General features: G+C 39.3%; 1 protein-coding gene across 2 annotated transcripts; it reads left to right on the top strand.

Annotated features, from left to right (window-relative positions):
* The first annotated feature begins 3,281 nt into the window (after positions 1-3,281).
* Positions 3,282-12,606, top strand: fgl2a (fibrinogen-like 2a). Of its 2 annotated transcripts, none has more exons than XM_030150303.1 (5): positions 3,282-4,161; positions 4,993-5,197; positions 9,897-10,119; positions 10,717-10,887; positions 10,992-12,606. In XM_030150303.1, the coding sequence occupies exons 1-5, from the start codon at positions 3,547-3,549 to the stop codon at positions 11,305-11,307; spliced, it is 1,530 nt and encodes a 509-aa protein (XP_030006163.1). In that variant the 5' UTR covers positions 3,282-3,546; the 3' UTR covers positions 11,308-12,606. The 2 variants fall into 2 exon arrangements, with proteins under 2 accessions (XP_030006163.1, XP_030006164.1); XM_030150304.1 differs by having other exon boundaries at positions 3,547-4,161; positions 9,900-10,119; positions 10,992-11,307.
* The last annotated feature ends 1,116 nt before the right edge of the window (positions 12,607-13,722 follow it).

Below are 13,722 nucleotides of genomic sequence, written 5' to 3'. Positions count from 1 at the left end.
CCTAAGTCGTGCTAAAAAATACTTTATCATCACAGCTGGTATCATACTATCAGAACACCTTATCATTATAGCTTAAAAACAAACCTCCAACTATATATAAACTCAAAAAGAGAAACTGCTTAGAAAATGGCCCGTATATAACAATAATGACTACAGTTCAAGAGATTAAGAGACACCAGTGGGACTGAATGATTTTTAAAAGTAGATAAAAAAGATAAACAGTTGTGAAACCTACGCAAAAACAAAACAATAAGACAGTGAAGAAAAAGACCTCAGGTCAACAGTATTATAAAAGGGGGAAATTATGTCTAAGTTGTTTTTGTTGTTGAATTTCTCTCTGTGCCAAAGTGGTTTGGTATGTGTGTAACAGTGATAGAAAGAGAGGACAGGTGTTGTTCCCCTCTTATCTTCAGAGGCAGGTTGCTAGAGTGGAGAGTAATGAGGAATAGCCTTGTCTGTATCAAAGAGCTGCAGGACTGGGGATATCTCAGGTCACACTGTGTAGCAGGTAATCTAACGGCACCGAACACACACAAAACCTCTGATTGTATACACACACATGCCAACTTGATATCTCTGCTGACTTCAAACATTAGGGATGGCTGATTATGTTTTTTGATTCATTCCATTATATTGGTTATCACAGCTATTGTTAAATGTGCTCTCAATTACCCAGGCACGTTCCAAGGGCTGAAAGGACAGAGATATGAATGCTGTGAATGATGTAGATTAGAGCTCTCTTTAATGTAATTTATTCTAATGTTTTCAGTAAGTGTACATTAGCATGCAGCCACGGCCACATCACTACAAGCAAAACACATGACTACTTTAACATCATTTGGCCCCAGTCTCTTCAGTAACATCTTGAAATGTTAAGTGGGTCGTATGGTCCTAATTAATATTTTAAAGTAATGCTGACCTCTAAAAAAGGCAGTGAGGAATGTGAAATGACTTCATTTATCACTAAAATAAAACTATTTTAAACAGAATTTGAGGATAACAAATGCATCCAAATAAGTTCAGTGTTGTGTTTCCCGCAATAAGGAAAACACACTGGTGACGGACAGACATCCTGGCTTTACAGAAGCATTTATCTGAGAAAAGCAGCCAAAAGCTATTTCAGAAAGTCTCTCAAATGCTGCTGCCAAAACTTATCTTCAGCGGTATAGTGTGTTGGAGGCTTTCATGGGAGGCTCACATGTATCTTTGAAGTGAGACAGACCCAATCACTGAAAGATATTTATGCAGGTGGACTTAAACTCCTGTCTTCTAGATTGCCATGCCCCACATGTACATATGAAACTTGGTAAAGCAACTGTCACAGGTGTGTACTGCAGCACCAGACTAAAACCTGCAAGTTCATGGTGCATCAGGTATGTGAAAAACGCTGCAGGCTTTAATACCCCGCACCTTCAAAAAGAAAAATAATGACCATTGCTACGAGGCACACTATAGAGGAAAGAGCCACCAACTGTCTATGTGTTCATGTCTTATATTGACTGAACTGAAGCCGATCGAATCTCTTTGTTCACAGTTTGTGCAGTAATATTTTCCTCTTTGAACTGTTCCTCCATAAGGGGGGACAGCTACTTCCACAGAAGTGGCCGTCAATGATCTGAAATGGTGTCACTTCTCTAGAATTGTGACTCATGTATGAGACATTCCATACTGTCGTCAAAAAAAAGAAAGAAAAAAAATTACATGACCCATGCTTATTACACAATATACGACTGGACAATGACACAGTATCTGTCCCACACAAACAGTCTAAGCATCCAAAGCACTGTCTGCAGAATAAACAATTTAATTTAAGAGCTTTTATGACTTAATAATTTCTATAAGACACTTCATAAATTACATTTATGGAAGGGTATGAGTGTAGATTCTATTATGGCAGGCATAAACCCATCAAAATGACCACATCAACGTCACGTTTACTGTTTCTTCATTATAAATTCATTATCTTAAAGCTTGGATATATTGCAAACCAAATGTTCCATTGAGTAATCTTATCAACAGCTGGAGTCACAGAATAAAGTGGTGAGGATGAAAGCATTCTTCATCAACAGACTATTAGCATTCACAAGTCCAGCAATAGTGTCTCTGAGCAAGACATTTAATATTCACAATCACTTTTTAGTGTGCCTATTGAGGAGGTGAGGTAAATTCTGTATCATTTCTATATGTTTTTCTGTGACATCCTGCGATTTCAATGAATGAACAGTATCTCAGTTTTTCTGCCGTTTCCAAATGCATTTGAATTTCCATATTCTGTCTAAAGTTTGTCTAAATTCTCCTGACACAACATATCTGAAAAAAATTATCTCTCCAAGGACTATACAACAACAACTTAGCAACATTTGTGAGTGACACTGACCATGAAATCAATGCCAAAAACACCAAAGCCGTCAGGTGTACATGGAGGAAAAAGAGCAAAAAAAGGTGGAAAAAATGGGAAAAAGACAGGTAATGTCTAGTTTACCTCCAGGTGAGAGGTAAACACTGGTTGACAGGCGGCCAAGTGTGTTCTATGTGGCTGTGTCATTTGAGTTATGTATGTATTTTGGCAGTTGTTTAGTGCATTATTATGTGTAACAGGATTCAGCAAAAGCAGCCTGACTGGAAAATGCTGTAACACTAGAGAAAACTGGAAAAAACTAGTGTGAGTGGTTTTCTCTCTAATTGAAACAAACTCCTTTGAATGCTGCTGTTGGCCAACCATCGATTTGACAGTATTTGTGCCCACCTGAGCCTAATTTAGAGATGCCTAGTAACTGGTGGAGTCCATCCTGTGTTTTCAGCTCGGCTTTGGAATATGATCCGAGTACATGCATGAGGTCTTCGATATTTGTCAGTGACCGAAACTAGAAAAATGTGAGTAAAACCAAAAAGTGAGAAAAAACACACTGCCTATTACCCAATGTCAGCTGAGTGGATAGTTCCTGTGTCGTGAGTCATTTCACTGTTCAGGGAAATGAGGCTGTTACAGTGAAATAAGACAACACCTTGCACCGATGGCAGCCAAAGGACTCTCTTTACTCCTCCCACTGTTTTTCAAGCCCCCTGTTTCTTCTCTTTCCCCCACTCCCATAATCTCTGCCTCCATCTCTTAGTTTTTCACATTGCTGCTGATATGGAGTTTTTCATTACGCAATAATTCTACCCCTCCCATCCTCAGCACCCTGCCTCTCTCCCTTCCATCTCTCCCTCTGCCTCTCTCTCTCTCTCTCTCTCTCCCCCTCCCTCACTCGTCCTGATATTAATGACACAGCTATCTGAGGCAGCGGCAGTTCCCCTGCGCTCTCTCACTCCTGCAGGCTGTGCTCTCTCTCTCTCACACACACGCTCACACACACATACACACACTCTTAAACCAATAGGACACAGGACACACATTTATACACTCCTGTACTTCCAATCTGCAGCTCTTGACACTCACACATATCTCTACATGCAGTCACAGTCTCTCTGAGTTGCACAGCAGCAGTTGCAGAGATTCTTTCACTTTACACACACTTACTACTCTTCTGCAAATCTTAGACAAAAATGAGGACAATTGCGCTTTGTATTTGTGCCGGTCTCCTACTTACAGCCACCCTGGTGAAACGCACAAGCCAAGCAGCGGACTTCCCTGTTAATTCGCACCAGAGATGGGACGTTAGAGGACCCTACACTTTGGGATCTGAAACTGGTACCCCAGCCTCATGTCCAATCAAGCTGAGACCCTCAGGCCAGTGCGGGAGCTCTGGGGCTGGGGGAGAGGAGCTGGAGGACTGTGCCTACCAACTCACCCTTCCTCCGCTCACCATTCAGCTACCAAAGCAGTTCAGGCTGCTGGAAAAAACAATGAAGGAGCTGCAGAGCCTGAAAGACATGGTGAACAAGCTGAAAAGTGGGTGCCAGGAGTGCCGTGGGGCACGGGGAAATGGAGCACTTGGAAATCAGCAATCTGACCAGGGACAGACGCAGATCCCAATCCAGAGGGATGCTGGAGATGTGTCTGGACTGGACGTGACAGGACAGGAACTGCATGGAGGTTCCAGTCAAGAGGAGAGGGGAGATGGGATGATCTCTGGAGCTACTGTGGATGGTACTGGGCTGGGACAAGGCAATATGTTTGGGAAAATAACACCAAGTCCAAGCTCAATGCAGGAGATGCAGGTAAGCTCTACAGTTTGTTTTGATTAAAAGAGACAGGTTTTAATCACTTCTAAATGCAGTTTCATACATTGTGTTTAAAAAAAAAAAAAAAGAATTAAGTGGTTTAATGGTGATTTTTTTAACTGAATACTTTTACAAAATATAACCTCGAGGTTATTTTTCAGAGGATGAATTTAAAGAAGCATGCGTTGGTGGCCTAATTTAAATATATTACATATTATATGATTTTGGAGAATGCTACAGAAAAAGTGACAAGAGGTAGCAATATTTAATCATAAAATCCATCTCTTAATATATTTTGTAGAACATTAACAAAAGCAGTAGCAGTGGCATTGCTCCATTGTCTGTGTTTGGATTTAAAAAACCTTGCAAAATTCCTGTGAACCTCCTGTGTCTCTATCAGCCTTGTAAACGCTGTTGTGGCAACTAATCTAAACAAACTAATCGAAAATGTGCTTTATAAACACTCTACAAAGTCACATAAATATGCCCATTCAAATGTACCCAGCCGGAATGTAAACTGAAAGGATGCAAAGACCTGTAAAGTCCTGCGTGGCACCAATCCACCTGGGAAAATTCCTGGTACTGTAAACAGGGTGGGGAAACAGCATCAGGCAGAAGCCAAACGACAGTAAATTTCTGCTGTCTGCTAAGCTCGTTGACTCTCACAGCCACTTTGGCAGACGGCCAAGCATCACCCAGACTCTTTTCTATTCTAAAATTCTAATTGGCTGGTAAAACAATGAAGGAGGCTGGTGACTTCAGTAATCCACCTGCTTTGTATTCTGTGCACAGACATAATTTCCTTCCCTTTGCTCTGGTCCTTCCCAGGTGAAGCTGAATAGGATGTCAGCCAGCCTGCGAAACGCGAGGAGCCAGATCTCGGCTCTGCAGGGTCGTCTGGAGGGGCTCAACCTGCTCAACATGGACAACGTGCAGGCTATGGTGGACAGACGAGTGGAGAATATCACTGGAGTGGTCAATAAGCTCAGCTCTACTTGCACCACACAGTGTGCAGTACAGAACACACCTCAGTGTAAGCCTGCGTTTACTTGACATACTTGTGCAGTATTGCTTTTCTCTTTATCTGACTGCTCTATTCATCATTCTGTCCAGTGTTACTGCATTCTATCTGTTATTCTTCCCAATCCTCCTTCATCTTCTTCACTATTCTCTTTTGACTGAGAACCCCGGTGTTTTCTTATATACTTCTTGTATTATTTCTTATTCTCCTTTACTCTTGCTTCTTCACAGATGCCTCTCTTATTGTCTCCCCTTTTCATGTATTTTCATGAAGCCCTTTCACTCTTCTATTCTCTTTTCTTATTTTCTTGTGTAATAAATTCCCTACAGATGTTGTTATATATTCCAGCACACACCAAACAAGGGTTGCTGTGAGGTGAACTTTCTGGCATAAAATCTATCCAATCATGCCTGACTGGACATAGTGAAATGTACTCACTACAAACAACAGAACTCTGGGTGGTCACCTTAAGCCAACAATGTTTTTTTTTTTCGTTGTGGGAAATGGAGGGCTGACAATGACGCTGTTGAAAACACAGTTGGTTTGTTGTGACATACCTTTTCCATTACCAGTATTGCAAACTCGGGGAGACAAACAAGGGGAAAAGAATTTCCCTCATCTTTAAATCACGTTTAAACAGAATAAACAATATGACAGTAGTGATTTCAGTGACAGTACCAAGCCTCCAAAAATCCTCTATTACTATAAGCCTCAGTCTTCTCAGAAATGACCAATAGAGTAAAATAACTTCACGTTGAGGTCATACTGAGTGAAGCAATGACAACTTGGGTCAAAGGGAGAATTTAAATTGCCTCTTATATAAGTATTTCAAGTGCCCTGACATTCCACTGAGCCTCCATATGCAGAAACTCAAAAATAGGGGGAGCTAAAAAGACAGATCTTTGGCATCCACATGACGACATAGTGTGAACTTTTAAGAACTTATCAGTATGGTTTGGAAGTGAGCTAGGCATAGCAAACATTCCACTTGTCTTTACTTGAAAAAAAGCTAATTTGGAAGGGCACCATTAAAATACAGACCATTGAAACTGAATAATACCCTGATGCTGCATGGGTGAATAGGAAATGTGACACTATATTGGGGCTTTTATGTGGAAAAACAGATGTGAGCTTATTTCTAAGTAGATTAGCTGGGACAGTAGTGTGAAGGGAATCCCAGGCTTTTCTCTTCTTCTGCATTTTCTTCTCCCCTACACTTGCCTCGCTCGCCTTCAAATACCCCTTCAGTTTATCCTCACTTCTCCAGCGCCTCTTGTTTTTTTTCACTCATCTTGTCTTACTTCAGCTTCCCCTGTTTCCTTCTCTTTAATCCCCTTTCTTGGTGCCTTCCTTCTGTTTCACTGCTTGCATCTCCTCCCACTTCTCTTCTTCGGGAGGTCATGCTCTTGAGTGTCTATTCCTGCATAAAACAACTAGTTCTCATTATCTCTTGCCAAAAACACAAGAACTAACGTGGGCAGCTCTACCAACATTAGTCATAGATGACACTCAGGGTCAGTAACACTTGTCTTTTTACATCAATCTGTCATTTTATACTCAGGAACCAGCTCATTATTCTTCATCAAGTTAGGATACTGTGCTTGATCATGTCTGAAGAGAAACCAAAACATGGATGAGGTAGCTGCTGTCGTAACCATGGAAAAATATAAAACTACTGTGGCAAAAAGACTACTGCACTTTTATATGATGGGTAAAAAACAACATTTTAATTGCTGTTCTATTTCTGTGCTATGATCTTTTTTCAAAAGACATTATTAAGAACTTATTTAAATGGAAAATTTAGATTTTTCTTTTTTGGGATTAAATCAACCAAACCAAAGCAACTATTTACTAACATTTTTCTTGCAGTCAAACCAGAGCTATTTAGTTTCAATTTCAGTACACAGCATGGAAATTTTTTATTTCAAAGAGCAACTTGCAGGTTGAATTTTTACAGGGATTATACAAGCACTTAAATGGAAGCAAATAACACAGAAATATCTGAAGAGAGTTCCTGAAATCACACAACATGGATGGAATGATTCAGAGGAAAATTCAGAGTTTTAACCTTCTCACTGCTTTTTTTTTCACACCACACTGGCTGATAAGATAAGACGATGTCACTAACCTGCTCTGTAACAATAGTGAAGGAGACAACAAAAAGGGCTATAGAACACTTAGGGTTTCATATGCACTCTCACTTTACGCTCCTAATATCACTTCTCTCCTGACATATGGCTTAAATTCCAGTTATTAAGTCACTTTTTTACACTTTAATTATCTGTGGTTGTTATTTTAATTATCTGTGCTTGCAAATTATAGCACAGTCATTAATTAGGGCCTCTAATTGTTCATTCCACTCCTTATGAAAATAAATCCAGTAAAAATGTTTTCTGGTTGTTTATGATAACGTAAAAACTGCTTTTTGAAATAATTTATTGCTAAATAGATTCTCTCTAAAATCCCATGAACTTTGCAGCTGCCAAATCTTAAATTCCAAATAAATTATTAATAGTCTGTTTATATGGTTTTAATTTAATCTTGGGGAAGTTTCACTTAATGATTTTAAGTTCAGCTTTCTTCCTAAACTGACAGGGAACCAGACAACATCATCTGAAAACTGTTGATGAGGAACATGCTCATATAAAGTAAAATAATGCTGTGCTGACATAGTACTTAGTACTTCAAGCCAATGTGAACTGCAATTTCACTTTCAAACGGGAGTAAGGGTAACTCTGTCAAAAATTGTCAACATGCTCGTGCAGTTCTGTGCTGTAAGCATTTATTTCACCTCTTTGTCAATCCCCATTCCTGCTGAAAGCACTACTCCTCACTTTCACTCCTGTAAGATGTATTAGGGCCTTGAGGTGAATGGACAGCAATTCATGTTACGGTTCAGCTACATTGACTCAGTTCTAAACAAAGAGGATGGATGTCTACTCCTCTGCTTTGTCAGGAACTGTTTCTCTGCAATGTGGTAACAGACAGCTTCCTAAAGGAAGGGTGTTGCTGTCTGATGAGATTTTCTTTCCATCAAAACTGACTTTAGCTCCATTTCAGCTTTTAGTGTGGGGAAACAATATACAATCATTTAGCAAACACACCCTCTGGTGCATGTGCTAATCTGACACATGTACTTATTGGAACAAGCTGAACTTCCTTGATAACAGAGTTGCTTTCCTTTTTATGTCAATCATTGCACTGTGTGTGCAAACAAGTGTGTTTAGAAGTCATCTATTAAGACCCATCATTCATTATGTCATCTAGGGCTGACTAAGTCATCAAACAAGTTAATAACCATGAATGTATAGTCAATCAACTACCTCACCAGTCAGAAAGTCAATCAGCCAACATCAGAGCATCAGCAAGTGGCTGATATTAGAGTTATTTGGGTCAGGCACAGTGCCCGAGGTAGTGAGATGAGATGGCTCTTAACTGTCTAGGGATACTGGCTGCCCAGACAGATGGGGAGACAGAGAGAAGGATGTGAAATGCATAAACTAAAATTACACACACAAGTGGAGAAGACAGTGAAAGAATTTACAGGTCAATACTTTTGATGCAAAGTGGAGAAAAAACTGTTGACTTGACAAGGATAAATTTTCCTACACTGCTTTTGATATGGTGTGATCTACCATTTTCTGCTAGTTTGCACCTCGGAGCATTCTAGAAAACCTGACAGAAAAACAGACAGTGACTATAGGGTAAAACAAACCAGCCATCGTGCACTACGCATTTATATCTCCTTAGTATACCCTGTGCTTTTTTTTACTATGCAGCAAAAAACCAAACCATTCACAAACACTATTTCTTCTAGATTTCTCCTACCAATACCTCAATAAACTTGACAACTGCAACTCTGTATAATCTCCCCATCTAAAGGGATTTAACAGTGTGATAAGCTGTGGAGTGCGTCAGGGTCTGCATGCTGCCTGCCCAATGTCAGGATGATTTACGCACCAGGTGCCAAACATGAAGCGAGGGCATACAGTTTTTTTAATCCACTTTTACACTTTCCCTTGTTCTGACTCTTCTTTTCATTTCCCAAATGCTAACTGACAGTGGCCTTTGGACTTTAGTTTTGGTGACTCAGTATGTATCAGTTCTTTACGCAGCTTGCAGTGCTACACAAGAGCTAGAGATAAAGAAAGAAGTGGCCAGGTATGAAAAGATATCTAAGCACTATATGAAGTGAACCTGTGGAGCAGCAGAGAGGCAGATCACTGACTTTTATCATCTGATAGTAGCCATTGTCCTTCAACTCTCTGTGCCGTTGGAGTCCTTTCCTTCAAACGTGATTCTCGGATGGTTGCACAACAATGAGAAGCAGGAACCATATTTTGTGATACACACCTTTTTTATGACATGGTGAACTTTATATCGACAGGCAAGAGGAACTGCTTTGAGGCACACAGTATAGTCCGGTACTGTCTTAACCACAGAACATCATGAAGTGAACAAAAACAATCTTAAAAATGATGGAAGTGAAACTAATGAAACTGGTAAACTTGGATTTCCCATATATAGTGTCTCATTTTCTTCCTCATTCTTCAGTGTTTCTTTTCACCCACAGGTTTTGTTTTTTTTTTTTTTTTTTTTTACTACAGTACACAATAAAAATGCCAATGCACAGTGAACTGATTAGTGAATATCATCATTTAGTAAAATCCCCCTAAATTTCCCACTGCTTTCCTTTCCATCTTTTTGCCAGCAGTCATCTTGGCACCTAGAGACTGTTCAGACTACAATGTGCTAGAGGAGAGGAAGAATGGTGTGTATCGTGTGACCCCTGACCCCCGCAATGGCACTTTTGAGGTCTTCTGTGACATGGAATCTTTTGGAGGTGGATGGACTGTTATACAACAGCGACTCGATGGGTCTGTAAGCTTCAACCGCACCTGGGCTGAATATAAGAAAGGCTTTGGAAATCTCAGGTATGGAGCCACAGTATTTTAATCTTCCTATCAAAAAGCAGGACAGGTTAAAAATTTAGAAAGTATATTGATTTTTTTAGGTGTTGATTTGACATTGCATGCAGGCATCTCCCATAAATTAACAATAGTCACTTGCCTTTTAACCAGATCCACCTAAGTGGAACCCTCCATCTGTAAGGTTAATCAGTGGCTGAGCAGACTTATGCTAAAATTTTACAATTAAAATAGAGGAAACATTAATTAAAACTTGTGGCAAACAGAGTTTTTTTAATATGACATGACACACAGGGCCTCATAGTCATGTTTTTACTCTTCGTATTTCTGTGAAGACGACTGCTAAGGGAATAAATGGACAGGAGCATATAACCAAGCTTACTTTCGTAAGCTTACTTAAGACAACCAAGATAAAAGCTTACTATAGTATAAACTCAACTAAAACTTTAATACCTGATTCCTTTGTCACTGTCACTCCCCTATTCCCCTGCCTCTCCTTCGTGGGAGCAACTATCTGCTTTCGAGTATCTAGGACACAAATGGCATTGGCATTTCGACTTATTTTGTCCAAGTACAAAATCTACTATCTCTTCTCTCCTGCAGAGGCGAGTTCTGGTTGGGCAATGACTATATTCACCTGCTGACGAAGGCCAAAGACATGATCTTACGTGTCGAGTTGGAAGACTTTGAGGGTGTGCGAGAGTATGCAAAGTATGACGAGTTTTACGTGGCAAATGAATTCCTACGCTATCGGCTAACTGTCAGTGGATACAGGTACAGTATTGCTTTCTGTGTGTGCAATATGATCAAATATTTATAAAGCCTATATACTGTTAGAAATTCAGTCTGAACAATCTGTATTTGTTATATAATTGTAGTGGAACAGCTGGGAATGCTATCAGTTTCAACAAACACTTCAACCATGACCAGAAGTTTTTCTCTACGCCCGACCGTGACAACGATATGTACCCCTCTGGAAACTGCGGAGCTTACTACAGCTCCGGCTGGTGGTTTGATGCCTGCATGTCTGCTAACCTCAATGGGAAGTATTATCACAAGAGATACAAGGGAGTCAGGAATGGGATTTTCTGGGGAACATGGCACAACATGTCAACCGAGTACTACCCAACCAACTACAGGCAGGCCTTCAAAACTGTCAAGATGATGATAAGGCCCAAGAACTATGCTCCATAAGATGAGAGGTGAATATTCATGAGAATTAACAAACACCGACAGACAGACATGGAAGACAAGTAAAATGAGATTCACATCCACATAGTCATTCATTTGCACACAGTAATATGTGTACATCGGAAGAGACCATAAGCCCATTAGATAGTTTGAATGCAGTAAAAAATATAAAAAATAAAAATTTAATACCATTTCTTCTTCCACTGTAAGTGTGGCCTTCAAAGTGTTGACAATAAATGGACTATTAACAATGATGGACTAATAAAAAAAAAAAAAAAAATCATACATGCATTGTAAAGGCCAGCCTTCTGCAGGGGCCATAACATTATACCAAGTTACCATGAGAGATGTTTAACTATTTCTCTGACATTCCTCTACTTTCTGTCCTAAACCTAACCGAGCCACAGCTCAGCACACAGTAGTACTAAAAACTAATGGGCTATCATTTTCTCTGCTCTAAATGGTTCCATAATTAACAACAGGCACTCAAGTGAAGAATATGAGCGCTGATTATACAGTTTCGGCCGAGTATAAAATTCATGGTGTAAGATTTCATGCTGGGTTCAGAGTTATTCTGTTTTATTATAAAATAAATAAATAAAAAGACAAGCAGTGGTTCACAGCACCCTATAGGCAGCAGTGCACAGTAATAGCTTCAGTGTTGTTGATTTTGTTACACTGGGACACTATACTAATGCACCATCATCCTATACACTATAAAAGATCCTAGTATAAATTTTCTATTAGGTCATTCGTGACTACATTTTGCATTATTGATGTTTTGCTGACTTCTTCTTGACAGCAGCCAAGGAGCAGGACACTGTTACTAGTGATAACAGTTGTCAGCATTTTTCCACCTATAACTCTGGGCGCATTGAACTGTTGCATATCTCTTGTTATCACAATCCAGTTTTTACATGTACAAAATCATCCCACTTGTACAATACTGCTGCCTAATGTTAGAAAACTGTATAACATCATTTAACCCATTGTATACACACTGTGAATGGGAAGGAAGGTGAAAGAAATGTTTCATTTTATGGACGTGTACAGTATTTATTTTATTTTGTGAGGTATGAAAGCTTTTATATAAAACACAGGATATACAATGCAAGGTCTAATGATTGTTGATATTTGAGGAATGTTAAGACTGCTTTATTGTTACCATTCATAGTGATACTGTGTGTATTTGGAGCTTTCTGTGTGTATAATATTGATCTTTTTTATCATTCACATTCATGCCAAAAGATATGCACTTTTTATATCAAAAAATGAATAAAGTTCCACTTACATCGCTGTGTACATTGCTGTGTTTGACCCTTTTAGTCATTCCTATGCTTGCTTGGTTTTTAAAGCATTTTTGTATTTAAAGCACCTTACAAAGAATTTATACATTAATGTATACATGTTTAGCATGAGTATCAATCTTCTGAAATACCAGCCTTTGGACTGTCTGCCACTGAATTCTTGCATATTTAACTCTGGAAGGAAAGGGGTTTGGTATGGTGTGGGCTGGTCTGGGTGAATTCAGTGCCGAATAGGATACATTACTGAAATAGGTGCTTGTGACTTTAATGTCTGTTTTCTGTATGTGATAATCAAGTCAATAAAAAGTATTTATGTCCTCAACATAAAATATATATTAATTTCTGAGTATTCATCTTAATTTCATGACTAATAATGTAGAAAAAACATGGTCATTTACCTGCAGTAACAAATTCTCCACAAATCAGTTTTAACAAGCATAGCAAGCAATTTCCCTAAAATTCACTTGTCACTGCTGCACATAGTCATAAACTACAAAGGAAAAAGACTTTAATGTGTAGTGTCAGTATATCACCAACCTCCAAAATGCTTTACTTGACCATCTTGAGTCTTACCTCATCTAGGTATTGGAAAGCAGGATAAGCAGAAATCTCCTCTGTAAAAGAGGCATCTAGTGCCATGGCCACTAGAGGTGTGTCCTCCATCTCTTTTTCCTCCTCAGTGTCTGATTTTGCCTCAACTTCTTCTCTACTGGGAGGCCTGCTACCCTGGTGCTTCTCAGACAGACTCATTCTGTTGCAAAACACATAGGCAACTGCAAGAAAAACGTAATTTAGATAAGCCCATATAAACAGACAGATAGAAGGATGAAGCAAGTGAGACAGAAAGAACAGGGGAGTTATTATTAAGTAACTTACAAAATTAACTAAGCATGGAAAACAGCATACTCACTGCACAGAAAGTTCGAGTCAATTGGCAAAGTGAATATTCCCACATTTAAAGATAAGGCAAAGGCTACATAAGAACTGAGACCATATTTTCATGAATTATTCAGTATTTATTTTTGCAAAACTGTTGACCTTGTATAACTGTAAACTTAGGGGAAAGTGAACACTGGTCTAACACTACAGACTAGTTTAAAACTTCAGCTCT

The sequence above is a fragment of the Sphaeramia orbicularis genome, chromosome 12 (genome assembly GCF_902148855.1).
Source record: "Sphaeramia orbicularis chromosome 12, fSphaOr1.1, whole genome shotgun sequence".
Lineage (NCBI taxonomy): Eukaryota > Metazoa > Chordata > Actinopteri > Kurtiformes > Apogonidae > Sphaeramia > Sphaeramia orbicularis.
This window is presented reverse-complemented; position numbering and strand designations above follow the sequence as displayed.

Coding starts and splice junctions, on each gene's coding strand:
- fgl2a (XM_030150303.1), top strand. CDS start 3,547: ATGAGGACAATTGCGCTTTGTATTTGTGCCGGTCTCCTACTTACAGCC. Junction 5,198..9,896: donor AGTACAGAACACACCTCAGT/GTAAGCCTGCGT, acceptor TCTTTTTGCCAG/CAGTCATCTTGGCACCTAGA. Junction 10,120..10,716: donor AAAGGCTTTGGAAATCTCAG/GTATGGAGCCAC, acceptor TCTCTCCTGCAG/AGGCGAGTTCTGGTTGGGCA.